Below are 15,405 nucleotides of genomic sequence, written 5' to 3' on the forward strand. Positions count from 1 at the left end.
GGGCTTTGCATGGATCAAGATGAGGAAGGGCTATAGTAACAATTAAAAACCCAACTTTTGTCTCTGAGAAGGGGAACCTAGCTATGGGGTGTGTGGAGGGGGGACTGGCCCCATGCTGGGTGGTGTGCAGGATCGCTGCCCCGCCAGGGACCAGGGTAATGCATTGGGCTGCTGCCTTGGGTTGTTAAATCGGATTCTCTCAGCAGCTGGCTGGCCCTGGGGAGAGGAAAGGAGCTAGTAATCGATGGGGCTAGAGTCTGATAGCTTGTGCTTAGGCTCAAGGCTACCATCTTCTCCAGCCTGTGCCTTCCTCTGCTGTGATGTGTGTGTGTGTGTGTGTGTGTGTGTGTGTGTGTGGGAGGGGGAGGTGTTGAATTAATCCCGGCATGGGCTCACCTTTAAAGGGTGTCTGTATGTGTTGTGTTTTGTGTGTGTGTGTGTGTGTGTGTGTGGGGGGGGGGGTAACCAGAGAAAAAGTCCATAGGATGAAAACAGTGGGCACGTGACTGGGAAGCGTGACTTTGTTGATTTCATATCTCGGCTCTCGCCGGTTGGATGATGTCTGATGGGGAAGGAGAGCCCTGTTCGGTCCCCCCTGCCTCCCCGCAGCCTGAACAGAGGCATCCCACGAGCTCTCTAAGGAGCAGCCGGCAGGTTCGTGGGATGGGTGTGATTTATGTGGCTGGCCGGCTGCGGGTCTGCCAGTGTCCCTGTGCGCATTGTACACCTGTCAGCCTCGGTGCAGTAGCTGTGCTGGATGCCAGTGTGGGTGGGACGTGCGCTGTGTAGGAACTAGCTCTCTAGCAGCGCCCGGGTGTGCAGCGGAGGGGGGCTGCAGCCTTGTCCACTCACCAGCAGCGAGAGATCCTCTGGGGAGTTTAAAAAAAAAGTGAACGTGGGAGGAGGGTATTAAAATCAGCCTGGGACACTAGCCGGGTGCATTGTTTTCTTCCTCTCGCCATATAGTCCGGACTAGCAGCTGCAATCGTGGTGGTGGAAAAAGGGATTAAACTCTGTGCCTGGGCTGGCTAATTATCCAGATGATTTTGCGCTGCTGATGTCATGGTTGTGGCAGGCTGTATGTTTATACTGTTCCCAAACTACAAACACAGCTCTGTGTGGACTATTGAAGTAGGTAAAATATTCAGAAAACGCTTGGTATTGGCCAAAAATGCCCACCAACGTTTTAAATATGCCCTGGACTGTCTTTCATGCAATGTTTAAACCCTCATAGTTAAAAAAAAAAAAGTTACTTAATGTGCCAGATAAATTTCCAGTTATGCAAGTATCATTCCAACATTGATTGGGGATGGAATCACATCCCCTTTTCATAATGGAATATTCTGTCCTACTGCATTTTGGTTCCTGTAGGATAGTTTTAAAAACATAGCACAGGTGAAAGGCCTTCAAAAATGAATTCATCATTAAATGTCAGTGTTTATTAATATTAAAGTATATTGTTCATAGGGGATGGGATCATGGTTGTATTGTAAATTCTATATACTGATATAGTCTAAACATATATATTTTTAGCCTTTTTTGGGAGGGAAGCAAAGAGCAGGTTGCAACTTCATCTTGTGTCAAAATATGAAAAAATGAACAATTATTTACATGGTGTGTAAAAAAATAAAATAAATAAAAATCTGAAAATTTCAAGGTCTACAGTTATAAGAGGGTATTGTCCATCTTGTTCTTTACTAGCGGAAGCCGGTATAAAGATGCCTGGTTGTATTTTTCTCTTTTACTTTTGGCAGAGTCAGTGTCCCCAAAATATATCTGGATCTGAAATACTGCTTGAAATTTTGCCAGAGACAGAATTGATGTATCTGTTCCTTCTGCTTCCCGAGTAATTTCTGGGAGTGAAAAGTCTGTCCTGCTGAACATGATTCTTAAGGTTTCAGGACTGAAGAAAAAATAGGTTGCAGCTGATACAGGTAGCTTTCCTTGCTGCCTTCAGTGTACTCAAATCTTGCACAGTCCATCAGACAGGTTTGATATGATAGGTGCAGAAAGGCAAAACAGATCTTTTGGCTGAAAGTCTCTAGTTCCTTTCCAATGATGTGTAAACCCTAAGTAGAACTGAGTTTCAATTGATTTAGTGTTCAGCTTCTCTTCCTCCCCTCCTCCTGACCTTGCTCCAGGTGGTTTGTTCCTATTTTACTTTTTGGGCCCCTTAGTTATGTCCCTACTCCTAGTTTTGTTTTTGTTTTCATTTTCGGAGTCTCTTTGGGCATCCCTGTTTCCCAGGATGCTCTTTTTGGCAAATCTTTTTAGAAAGAGACCATTTTGCTTAGAATTTGCCTGTGTAGTTTTGCATTCACTTTTGTCCATTTGTGGCGTTCACCTGCAGACTCTGTGTTGTTCAGATTATCAGAGTTCTACTGCTTCTTCCTCCTCAGAAACAAGCGAAGGCTGTATTGCCCCAAGTTCACCTCTGATTCCTCTTTCCCAGCAGCAGTTGCTCCAGATGATGTTAGCCAGCTAGGTGCAATGCAGACAACTCCTCTCTTCTTCCTTCAAGCCAGAAGCAGCACCAGGGCCTTTGCTTTTTAACAATTGTTATTGAGGCTTTCATCCTTTAATCGGATCAGAATTTCTGTCTTTGAGACTCTATTCCCCTCTTCCTCTTATCACAAGGCATCTGTGGACTTAATGCACACATTCATCGATGCACCCAGCATCATACAATATCTATATCTATGTATATTTTAGAGGAGCACATCTGTGAGTCACTCTACTGTCTGAGAGTCAGTTTGTTCAAAAACTCCTCCTAAACAGTAAGGGCTAGGGCCACCAAATTTGGAATGCAGCTTCTTCTTACTCTAACATAAAGCAAGGTCAGGGTTTGGTTGTGCTAGGAAAATGGGAAATGCTGAGAACAGGCAGGGCCAGACGGAGGCATGGGCGAGCCGGGCAGCTGCCCTGGGCGCCAACCCACGGCGGGGGGGGGGGGGCACCTGATGGCAGCTGTAAGGGGCGCGCGGCATCCCTTACAGCTGCCATCAGGAGCTGCGCGCCCGGCTCCCCAGCGCCAGAAAGCAGCGCCCTTGCCCCTATGGCTGTGGGGCCATGCATGGCTCGGCGCGTGCGCTAGCAGCGCTGGCCGGGCTGGGCAGCGCACACGCCATGGGCCCTGGGGGCAGGCCCGCGTACCCTGGGGTGGGCGGGCCCGTGCCCCACGGGCGGGCCTGCGCATGCACCCTGCACCCGGGGGCGGCGCCGCATGCCCGGGCCCAGGGTGCCAAAAGGGCTCAGGCCAGCCCTGGGAACGGGACTGTTTTCTAGAACCATGGAAAGGCAGGGGGCTGCTATTCAGATGGATGTGATACTGCAGAGTGACCACTGGGGCAAGCAAGCACATGGGAGAGCTATGTTGCCACGTGACCACTGGGGGCAGCCACACCACCAAGAGAGTTGCAAGTTGGGGCTGGGACTTGCCATTTTGCCTGCTGCCAAACTGTGTAAATAGTCTGCCTGCTCCAAACTCCTCTCCCCAGCTGTTAGCTGCAGTACTCGGGGGAAGGGAGGGAGGGAAAGCCCCTTCAGATGGGACCCCACTCACTCTTGCATACCTCCAAGCCTTCTGTCCTGCCTCCCTACCCCACATCCCCAAGGCCCTGCCCTGACTCCTTCCCCCTCCCTCCCCACTGCCAGCTCCCTGCCCCAAAGGACCCAAGCAACACCCGGTAAGTCTTTGAGAGAGGGCGAGAGAGTCTTCCTCTACCTTGCCTTACTTTAAATAGCTTTTATCCTTTTACTAATATACTACCAGAAATACATCTACCTTATGAAATGGAATGGATTTTCCTAACCATCAGTATTTTCATATAATCGAGTGGTTCCCAAGACATGTGAAAAATGGGCAAAAAACAAATAACGTTCAAAACCTGATCATTTTTCTCTGTAAAAATGAGTAAAAACTAAAAACTGAAGGGCTTTGTCTATGTGGAACAGGAATAATATCACTCGCCCGTATTACAAGGTAGTTATGAAGCTTAATTAATGTAATCAATACTAACAGAGTGTGCAAGACCACATGTCTTTGGGCATGAACTAACAGAGCTGCTGTTTAGCTGAAGTAAGAGTGGCTGTGGGATTAGGATACAGAACTCCAGATTCAATCCCTGCAGATGAGCCAGTTGAGGTGTTATTACATTAATGTGGAAAAGCACTTTATGATCCCAGGATGAAAGGACCTCTCTCTGTATACATATGGTGTCCTATTTCCAGCCCACAAAGAGTTTATCTGAGTGAGTTTAACTGACAAATCTGTATCTGCATTAGGAATATCTGATAGCAAGTTAAACAATCCCTTCACTATAGCACTTAGTTAGCCCAGTGGTATTAGGCATCAGCAATTGATATTGATTTGCCATCTTCCCACTTTCAAAGTACTTTGGCCAATGGCTCTCTTTGAAGTGATCCCCATGTTCTACACGTCACAGCTAGAAGGTCTTTGATCAACACACTTCAAAAGCAGTAGGTGCAAAGGCTCTTTACTCTTGGCTGTGCCAGGCCTGCACAACAGTTTGCTGTCTCACATTCTAGTGATTGTCCTATGCAGTCAGTGCAACAGAGCTCATCAGGTCTTTAGAGCCTGCATTAAAATAACTTTGAAATATCACGCAAATGTTCATTTCTTTTTACACTCTCAAGGGGCAGCCTTTGAAGTTTACAGAGGCCAGGTAAAGGTAATAAATGGGTTTGTCCTAAAGGAATGTGGGTTTACTTCAATTTATATATTAGCAGTAAACAAAACCATCAAGCTAAACCATCTTAAATTATCTACAGATTGAATTTGAGAGCCAGAGAACTAACGTGGCTTCTGAGCCTCTGAGGGACACTGGAGACTGAATCCCCAGAACTGTCATCCTGACTTTGAGGACAAAGACAATTTCTTTGGAGGAACTATAAGGGACGGAGAAAGATTCCATCTTTATTTTACACCTGAGCAGATGAAGGAACCAAATACCTTGTGCTTCGTATGTTGATTCCTGGCTAGCGGGTCTAGGGAATGCCAGTCATAATGTTGGACAAAAAATAATTAGTGAGAAAACTACCTTGAGCAATGTCTGTAACTTGTTCAGTTAGGTCATTAGAAAGCATATTTTTACTTTTGTTTGTAATTCATTCCATCAGTCCTTTCTACTTGGGATCACTTATCCCTGTTATACTTTTACTGGAATCCAATCCAGTGCTGTGTTTGAATGGAAAGGGATGTTAACTTCAAGGGGTGTTAATGATAAGTTGTACTCTTATTGCTTTAAAGAAGTGATGAACCTTATAGCTTCCCTGATTGTTCTAGGAGAGGTCTGGAGGCTTCAGGGCAGATGGTTCTGGGGAATTTCAGAACTGGGGGTATGTTGGGGTCACAAACTGCAAGTAGTAACCGTGGCTAGTGGAGACCTTGGTGGGGCATCTGTAGTGTTGTAGGCAGGTGGTTGGGGCCTGAAGGCAGAGCCCGAGGGGCACAGCACTCAATGAAACTATGTCTAGACTATGGAGTTTTTCCAGGTATCCCAGAAAAACTCCGCCATGTCCAGGGAATGCATCTGCTCTTCCAACATTTTTTGCGGAAGAGCAGACGCGCTTTTTCACAAGCCGTCTTCCTCGTTTCATAAGAAGAAGGGTTTTTTCAAAAGAGAAGGTTTTTCCAAAATTTGGCCCTGTGTAGACAGGCCAAATTTTGGAAAAGCCTCTTTCAACAAAACTACTGGAAAAAGGTATGCAAATTGCAGAGCGCAAGTTGTGTTCCTATTGCCAAAAAAAAGCTGCAGTCTAGTCATAGCCTCAGGGAACTACATGCTTGTCTGTTGGGGATCAGGCTGTGAATCAGGGGAGCACTTAAGGCACAAAGGGCAAGTGGTGACACAACCTCTCATGGCTCTGTATTGAGAGACGGGGAACGAACTGTCCACATAATGACTAACTGAACCACAAAAGGTTTCACTGTTTGAAATTACATCTCAAAAGTGAATGGTGGAGCAGAAAATAGACAAGTGCCCTTCAGTTATGCTTGCACAATGACAGTCACGCTCTTTTAAAAGTTGGTTTTTGCTTGTTTCCCTCTTGAAAAATACCAAGTGTGCATTCTTGTTTGCCAGAGGACTTTGCTTATATATTTGGAGGCCTGGAAGAGAGAGAACACCTGAAGCTGTAACCAGAGCACCAGCTGCTCCATTCTACAGTAGAAGGGGGATAGGAAACTGACTTTTAGGCAATCGGTCTTCTGGTTCTCAACCAATCTTGTAAAAGCTGCCAGAAGAAAATACTAAGTCTTTATATTTCATAATGGAGCAGCAAATAAATACCAATATTTTGCTTTACAGTTTACCATTAACAGCCACTTTTCATCTTTTTCTCCTTCCCCCACATTTGTATAATTCATCATGCTAGGATAATTCACTAGGGCCTGGTCTACACTAGACCAGGAAGGTCGGCTTAAGGTACACAACTCTAGCTACACAAAATGTGTAGTTGGAGTTGGTTTATCTTGGGCTCACCTGTGGCGGCGCCTACACAGCAGGAGGCCAACGGGAGCGAACACTCTGATTGCGTTCCGTTCTTCCTCTCAGAAGAGAGAGTACTGCATGACAGCAGGGGCTGCCCTCAGCGTTCAATTTACAGATCTACCTAGACCGGAGCGTCAATCTTCTTGTAAGTATAGACGTGCCCTAGCAGTCTGAAAAGTAACTGTGGGATATCTTGGGTATATACCACAATGGTATTATTACCAAATACAAGATCAGATTAGCACATTGAGTTGCCTTTTGTTGTAATGCAAATCATCTATTGCCTGCCTACAATATTGGCTTGGGTGGGGAAAAAATATGACAACAGTAACTGATGACATGATTTTTCTCAGGTTTTCTAAGATTATTTACATGCGTACATTCCAAATGGAGCAATTGTCTTTGGCTACTCAGGACTTTTGTTTTCTTCCATTTTTTTATTTCCCTTTCCCTCAAATACTCCTAGATGGAATGAAGCAATTTGTTGAAGAGGAAGGAATCCTTGAATGCAAAGAAGTTTGGAATATTGGGAGTTAACTTCCACTGCCACCACAACGTATTGCTAAAGAAATAACGTATGGAGGTTGGCACTATAAATAGGAGATTTTCCACCATACTTACTATACATACCTCCTATGTAAGTCATATTTTTAGTTAACAAAAGGAAGAGTGTATGCTGCAAAGTATATGTGGCATAGATTCATAAATTCCAGAGCTAGAAGGAACCACTGTGATCATCTACTGACTTCCTGCATAAAACAGGCCATAGGATCATGTTACGGCTACATTACCATCCGTGTAGCTTCTTTGACATCAGTGAAGCTACACAGTATTACAGCAAGGTTACGTTTACACTGCAATACTATTCCGAAATAACGTAGTCCGTGTCTACACAGCAGGCAGTTATTTCGAAATAGTGTCAAAATACTGTCAGGCTGGAGGACTTCTGACTCTTATAACCCTCATTGTACGAGGAGTAAGGGAAGTCGGAGGAAGAGTGCTCTATTTTGAAATAAGTGCTGTGTAGACGCTCCCTATTTCAAAATAAGCTACAGCTGGTCCCCGACTTACGAATGCATCGACGTACGACCAACTGCACTTACGACCAGCCTCCCATTAAGCGCAGCCCCGACTTACGAACAGTGATCCGCGCTTACGAACAGTGCAGTCCCATTGAAATGAATGGTGTCCGACTTACGAACACACCAAGTTATGACCAACTTCTTGGAACATAACTCGTTCATAAGTCAGGAACCGGCTGTATTTTGAAATAAGCTATGCAATTGACATAGCTCAATTTGCATTGCTTATTTCGAGTTAAGCCCTGCAGTGTAGACACACCCCAACTGAGAATCTGGACCAGAAATGGTTCATTCCTCTGCCAGATATTCCCAATGTCTTCTTCGGTATTTGGACCATTCTATGGTAACTGACCCCATTGATGGAAGTTTCAGTACTTACTCTGAGATGCTCCCCTACTGTTCCTTGTAAGCTGAGCACTTGGGTGGCTGCCCAGGAAAGATTCAGGTGCCACCCAAGTGATTGGCAGAGCCCCACAGCCAGCAGCAAGTGTTTCTATTGGTGGTGCACATCCACACATGCCTCGGTGCACAATTTATTCCACACATGGATGGAAAAATTAGAGGGAATATTGTTCTCCACCCCAATATCTCAAAGCAATTCCTTTGTATCCTTGGCATATGCCATGCCGCCTTCCAGTCTTAGCAGACAGCCCTTATAGTTTCTTAAGTGTCTCAATCTCCTGGGCTTTGCTTGCTTGTGGTACAGCAGCAAAGAGATGGTTAATGGAGGAAAAGCCAAGATTTTGACCCCCCATCCCCGGGGGACTCTCAGCTGACAGGCAGGTGGGGATTGGGCACATACTACAGATATGGAGCACTTGGCTTGTGGATACTGGGACTGTGAATTGGGGAGGACAGGCAGCATGCCAATTGCTCCCCTGCAGATTACTACAGTAGTGGAAGGCGTTAATGAATTCTGCCCTCATTTTTGAAAGGGAACCAGGCAGCAAAGAAAAGTAGCAGCACGCCTAAAGAGCGAGGCTGTAAAACTGAAGGGAAAGCAAGCAACAAACTGCAGACTGCAGAGCTGTTTCTTTGGTGTAGGCTAGGATGGCCAGAGGGCCTCCTCTATTAGCAGAAAGAAAAGAAAAACTACTGTAATGCATTACATGGAGACGATTTGTTTAGTAATTCTTGAATTATTAATTCTATTCTCAGTAGCCACTGGCATCAATTTTAATGAAAAGAATGCTTTTGGAAACTCTATTGAAAGGGATTTTGTTCTGCCCCACTTAGAGGGACCCATTACGGAAAAGAAGCATTGTCTGCTTCTCCCTTCTGGCAGCCTCAGACCCCCTGCTGTCTCAGCAGCCAGGGTATCATCCAGTCCTGACCTCACTCAGCCGCTGACAGTATGGTTAGTGTAGATGTAGCCTTCTAGACAAACCTGGGGCTTGTAGCTTGAGATTTCCAAACTGTTTTAAAGATGTTGGTATTCTAATAGGATTTAGGTGCCTCATTCCCTTAGGCATCTTTGAAAATCCTTGCTGTAGTTCTCCCCGGGAGCCGCGGAACAAGCAGCAGCAGTGGTAGACACCACAGAAATTCTAGGCAGTTTATCCCTTGCTTGTATAGGCGTTGCACCATCCCTCCCACTGGTGCAGTATCACAGCTCTGACTCTTCCCTGGTGTTGACAAGGCTGAATGGGCTGGAAACCATTTTTCAGGCACAGTGACAGCATAACATGATGGGTCCATGTATGCTGTGTCAGGGTTCAAGAACAGGTTCCAACTGTATTTGGAGCCACGTAAAAGGCTACTTACGGGGTAGTTGGATTATAGCTCGGTTTTGGGGACCCAGTTCAAACCATACTCTACACTACACCTGTGCTAGCAATAGTGGTGGAAAACATGGCTTGGCAATATTACTCATACCTTGAGATGGACTGGTGTCTAACCCCTCCCCTCATAGCTCAACCAGCCTCCCAGGGCTTCTGCTATATTTTATTCAGGTTCTTATATTGCTTCTATCACGGTGGTATTGGAAGTCTTCCACTGACAAGTTAATCAACATGACCACCACCTACCATTTGTGATTTCTCCTCCATTTCTCTTTTACTTCTCCACAGGGCTGTACAGCAACATTGACTGTTTTTGAACAACACAGACAATCAGTACTTTTAATTCTCCAATGGCAGCATCTATAGCGGTGGGTTGGTGGTGAATTTGTAGTCCTAATTTTCCCCTTGGACAGACAAGGCCAATGTATATGGTTAGTTGTACTGCATTCTTTAGTTTATGGTCTCTGCACATAGAGAAATCAGGTAGTTTTGCAACACCTGTCTTTCTGGGACCTAATTTTGAAAGGTGAAAAGTATCTTTGGCTCCTAAAGTCAATTCCCATTGAAGTAGGATGCTGGTATCATTCAAACAAAGCTCTTTATGTCCTCAGAAGCCCTTCATGATCACAAAGTTAGCTTAACAGAGTAGCTTTTAAATTCCCATGGGGCACCATGAGCCAAAATCTGCTTGCTTGCTCATGAGGTGTTCTGTGGTCTCTGTGGGTCTGGCTACACTGCATGGCTGTTTCAGGATACTGGAAATACTGGGAGGTATCACAAAATAGCTATCCTACATCTTAACAAGCTGCCCGTTATTTCAACATTTTTTTTGAAATAGTGGGCACGCTATTTCGGCATCCCAGTAAACCTCATTGCATGATGGTTAAGGGATGTCTTGAAATAGTGTGTTATTTTGAAATCTGGCGCTGTGTAGACGCGCCAAATTTCAAAATAAGCTATTTTGAAATAGAATTGAACTAAGATATGCAATTTGATTTCAATGTCTGGAAAAATTGAAAGAGTTGAACACAAGGTAGTTACTGAGAATTACGGAGTATGTAGAGCTGCATATTTCCTGGAACCCTCATTTAGACAGACTGCCCATTGGGCATGCATAAAGGAATCCTTTTCAAATATTTCTCCATCTGGGGAAATATGGTGTTTTTGTTGGTTTTAAGTGGGCCTCCACAAATCATTCCATACTGCTAGTTGCAACCCAAACCACTTCAGGGCAAGCGTTCCTGCGGATGTGAACTAGGGATGAGAAATCCTGTTTAATTGACTAACTGGTTAAACATGAAGCTTAATCGGTTAATTAAGGGGGATGCGTTCCAGGCCAGAGGAGACAGGGGCTGCTCCACCGCAGCTGGAACAGTCCCTGCCTAAGGCCCCCCCCCCGACCTGCCGCGAACATGGGCTACTCTGGACACCCTGAGACACTGCTGCTTAGGCCTCCTGGTAGTCAGTACCCAATGCTTTAGAAGAGCCAACTCTCGAGTCCAGTAATGCACGTAGCTTTGTGCAGTACAATAAATGGAGAGGAAAGACACATTCTTTTGTGACCTTGGCTTGTGATCAGCCTGTGTCCTGATGCATAATGTTTGCAGGTTGTTTTAACCAAAACTCCAGGCCCTTCTCTACAAAGCAACTAGGATTGGTTTGCTTTCATGTAAAGACCGTCATCTTTCTAGGCTACGTCATCCGATCCCCTTCCTCACAAGAGGAAAATGGAAAGAATCTTGGAGTCACTGTAAGTCTTTAATGGTAATGAGATTACCATGCTGAAGGCTACATCTCATTACAGCTGTCATTTACAAACACAAACAAACATGACAAAGGAGGGAACTACAAAGCATGGGATGGAGATAATATGTTAGCTCTATAAATATCTAGATAGAAGAAAAAGAGTTAAAGGCTCGTTATTCAGCTTCCAGTCTGTCCTGAGTGTCATCAGATCCTTCCAAGCCAATGTCAGCGGTGATCAGGGGCAATTGTATTTTCCTTGTTTGTGATTACGTGTACATCCATTGTTAGTCTTGCTGCTTAGAGAATACACACTGTAGAAAAGTGTTTTTCCACCTGTGGGTCACAGACCTATGGGAGTTCAGAGACTCTAAGAGGACTTTTAAAGGTTGCCATTGCCATAGAACAATGGTATTTAACGTAGGGTCTGCAGATGATGCTTAAGATTTCCAAAGATAACTGTACCTCCATTTTTCTAGTGGTCTTCAAATGAAGAAAGGTTGAAAACTACTGCTGTAGAATATTGCAACTGCAATTGTTTGGTTACACAATTTTAACCATCTCTGAACACACATTAGTGTGTTAGCAGGAAAGACAATATCAGAGTTTCAACCTGTCTGCCTGTTTTATAAGGGTGTCCTATATTGCCATTATTTTTTTTTACAAGACATGTATTAATCCAGAGTAAGAAAAATTAACTATTAACACCTGGAACAAAAAACTAGGTGTGATGGTACGCAGAATCTTATATTCATAATGTTTCTGTACTAAAGCGATTTCTCCAGATGTATTGGTAAATTTTTCCATTCGTTCATTCAATATACAATACAAACCAGATTTCCTCATGCAGTAAGTTTACATAGTTGCATTATTTTTTCAGAATTGTCTTAAGACTCAGAACTAAAACCAAGTCAAGTTTAAACAAACACTGGAAGGTTTTTCTTGACAGAGAGCTAATTACGGCATGTGTCACTTTCATAACTTTAGTGGCACAGCTGATGATTATGGATATACCTAAAGAGCCGCTGTTACCTTAGCTGACCTGCTATTGAGCAAAGCTGCATGGGCCAGACTGGAGCTATGCCAGTTTTTACCGAGTCAACAACCTTGTATGTCATGACTGTTAAAAAGACTAAAGGTATCGCTTGCACATTTTTTGCTGTGCCAGTCATAACTTCCCCCTACCTCCTCACGCTGTCAAGAGTGGACCATGACTATGAGTGCCAACTTCAGGGCAGACTGTCCAAAAGTAGAACAGGCACCCCAAACTGGTGGTATGTTCTATAATTAGATTTCAATAACCCAGAAACAAATGTGAACTTCTGGATCACTTTAACAGTCTTATCCTGGAGTCACAGACAGTCCCCTTAGCTTCTTCAGTCTATCCTGCCACCCAGACAAGCTGGACTCATGATAAATATTCAGATCTGCCACTTACCCCACATGAATTTGTATCTTCAATTTCACAAAAGACAATGCTGGTAGCCAATCCCATAATAATAAACCTTTAGGTAGTTTAACTAGGAAAAAAATGAGTTATTTACAGGTTAAAGCAAGCACACATGCGTACAGTGAGGTACCATTTATGGACAGGTGTAGTAATCAATAAGTTAAAACTGACTTTCAGGGCAGATCTAGGGGTAACCATGGGGGATCTCTGCCTTAGGTCTTTTGCCCTGTACGAGTACAAAGAGCAAAGAGATTAAACATTTTCCTCTGTCCCTGTTTTATCTTTTACATTTGGCTTCCAGTCCATAACGCGAGCCCCTATGCACTCAACAATATGATAGGGCCATTCACCAATTCTTTGTGTTATGATGGTCTGTTTAATCTTCATAGACCTCCTAAATAGATGCAGAGATCATCCCCATGGCCAGGTTCACCAATCCAGACAGAACATTTTCAAAGTTATGAAGGAAAATGTACATATTTCTGGCTTATAGCATGAAATACAGATATTATAGGTGAGATTAATAAAGGCATCAACTGATACTAAACATTAAATATTTTCTTACAAGACTAATACCTATATTGCACAAACATACAGGAGAGCTGGTTTGGTTTCCAGCTATGAGTTTGCCAATACTTAAATTATTCAAATAGCCTTGGCCAGAGTTGGCAGTTAGCTTATCAGTATTACATCCCTCATGACAAATAACTACCTTAGTTATGAACTGAAATTAGAAGGTTATAATTGACGATGCATCTCTACCTTAATTAAAACTGTTGTTCCCGTTTCCACTGTGTTTAAGTTTTAAGAAATCACTGCTGATCACAATGCAGTGGAATTAAATTGCTACATTAGGTATGTGAATATAAAGATAAACTTGAGCAATAGATCTAAATGTGCTCTGTAGATTATTTTTTTTTAAATGGCTCCAATCCCAAAGTAATTAGGCAAAACTCCCGTGGGATGGTTTTTCATATTCATTTGAAGTTAATATATGAAGATATACCTCTCTCATAGAACTGGAAGGGACCTTGAGAGGTCATTGAGTCCAGTCCCCTGCCATCATGGCAGGACCAAGTACCATCCCTCACAGATTTGCCCCAGATCCCTACATGGCCCCTTCAAGGATTGAACTCACAACCCTGGGTTTAGCAGGCCAATATTCAAACCACTGAGCTCTCTTTCCCCCCCCCCCCCCCCTTAAAATGTTAAAATGTCTATTTCCAAAATAATACCCGAAGGGTCACAACGTCTTAAATCACCATAATATTTGCAGAGAATTGCATAGTGCTGAGAGCCAGCCACATTCTATGGGAAAAAACCACTTAGTTAATGAGAACACGAAACCTTCCCATATCTGTGTTCTAACCCAGCTTGCCAAGTGGAATGATCCCATGCTTCCCTCCTGGCAGTTATATCTGTTTGGTTAGAGGTAGCACTTTCGATAGCCATCCCTTAAACACACGTGGCCAGTGACCTCTGAAGTTCCCTGAACAACTCTTCTAGGCTCTTATTTACAAAGTGTTTAGTCACTTAACATTTGGGGACAACTGAACATAAGACAGCAGATTATTCCTTTATGGAAAATCCCAAAGAGAATGAGACCTCGTCTATAGAAGTTTTAAAAGTAGCCTAATGGTTTTTTTTTTAAAACAGGTGCCAATCACAAAGCAGGTGCTGCCCTGCCACCCAATAATCTGGTGGTTAGCATACTTACCTGGCAGAGCCAGGTTCATATCCCTGCTCCAGACCTAGGACTTAAACTCCTATCACCCTGCTGCCACCTGAGTGCCCTATCCACTAGCATATAGGCTATCCTGGGGTACGCCTCAAGATCTCCTGTTGAAGCTGTTCTACTTTATATAAATAGTTAAATGGTCATTGGCATTGGAACTATGACCCAGCTAACCTTCAGGTATAGCATCCCTTACTTTTCTCTAGCCCAATGACATGGCAAGTTATTCACAGTTGAGCATCTTCAACGGGATGTATTGAACGCTCCCCACCCTTATAGTTGGGTGGGTATGGCTCTCACCTGGGAAGAGGAAACTATTTGGTTCAACCCCTGCTCCGGAGTGGTGATCTGAAGCTGTATCTCCTGCGTCCTAAAGTAAAGTGGCTTACCAGCAAGTTATTTGGTATACGAGAAGCAACTCTAACACCACCTCTATTTTGTGAATGTTTGAAACGTGGTGACAGTTGAAGCAAACCATTTCAAGATTTCCAAATGCTGTTTTTTGATCCCAACAATTACCTGAAACCAAAACATGTTGCTACTTTGTATGTGTTGACCTCAGATCTGCATTTTTCTAAAGTTGAAAGCTTTGACTAAAACATGTCACCCAGCTCTATCTGTTATGGCCCATTAAAAATCTCTTGGTCATTTATTACAGTAAGGCTATGTCTACACTGTGGAGCTATTTTGGGATACCAGAAGTATCCCGAAATAGCTATTCCGCGTCTTTAGAGCAAGCCTGTTATTTCAAAATATAACAGTATCACTATTCTGACGTCCCTGTAAACCTTGTTCCACAAGGATTAAGGGACGTTTCAAAATAGTGCTCTATTTCAATTAACTCAAAAGAAGCTATGCAATTTGCATAGCTCAGACTGTGTAGCTTATTTCGAGATAAGAGTACAAAGTAGACGCACCCTAAAAGGCCTGATTGTCCCCATCTATTGCTTAACTGTCATTAGCATTTCATTAACGACTGCCTTCTAGATAATGAATCTGACTGTCTATCCACATCCATCATTTCTACATCTACTACTGTACAAGCATCCTTCTTCAGTAAGTATCCAAGTAGCCATGACCAAGCTGTTTCTGAGATGGTGGT

General features: G+C 43.8%; 1 protein-coding gene and 1 long non-coding RNA gene across 16 annotated transcripts in view; both read left to right on the forward strand.

The window, feature by feature from the left end:
* TMEM86A (transmembrane protein 86A) overlaps nt 1-15,405 on the forward strand; it is a 116,921-nt gene that overhangs the window by 23,585 nt on the left and 77,931 nt on the right. Inside the window, exon 5 of one of the 14 annotated variants that reach the window (XM_075928123.1) lies at nt 9,664-9,743. The exons of the other annotated variants lie outside the window; for them this stretch is intronic. Coding sequence (XP_075784238.1) covers nt 9,726-9,743 — 18 coding nt within the window. The 5' untranslated portion in view covers nt 9,664-9,725. The remainder of the gene's footprint in view (nt 1-9,663; nt 9,744-15,405) is intronic. 14 annotated transcript variants of the gene reach the window in all.
* Nucleotides 5-5,179, forward strand: LOC142829235 (uncharacterized). Of its 2 annotated transcripts, none has more exons than XR_012903665.1 (2): nt 5-654; nt 4,792-5,179. It is a non-coding gene; the product is annotated as an uncharacterized LOC142829235 (long non-coding RNA). The 2 variants fall into 2 exon arrangements; XR_012903666.1 differs by lacking the exon at nt 5-654 and adding an exon at nt 668-1,934.

This window comes from Pelodiscus sinensis, chromosome 4 (genome assembly GCF_049634645.1).
Source record: "Pelodiscus sinensis isolate JC-2024 chromosome 4, ASM4963464v1, whole genome shotgun sequence".
In the NCBI taxonomy this organism is placed as follows: Eukaryota; Metazoa; Chordata; order Testudines; family Trionychidae; genus Pelodiscus; species Pelodiscus sinensis.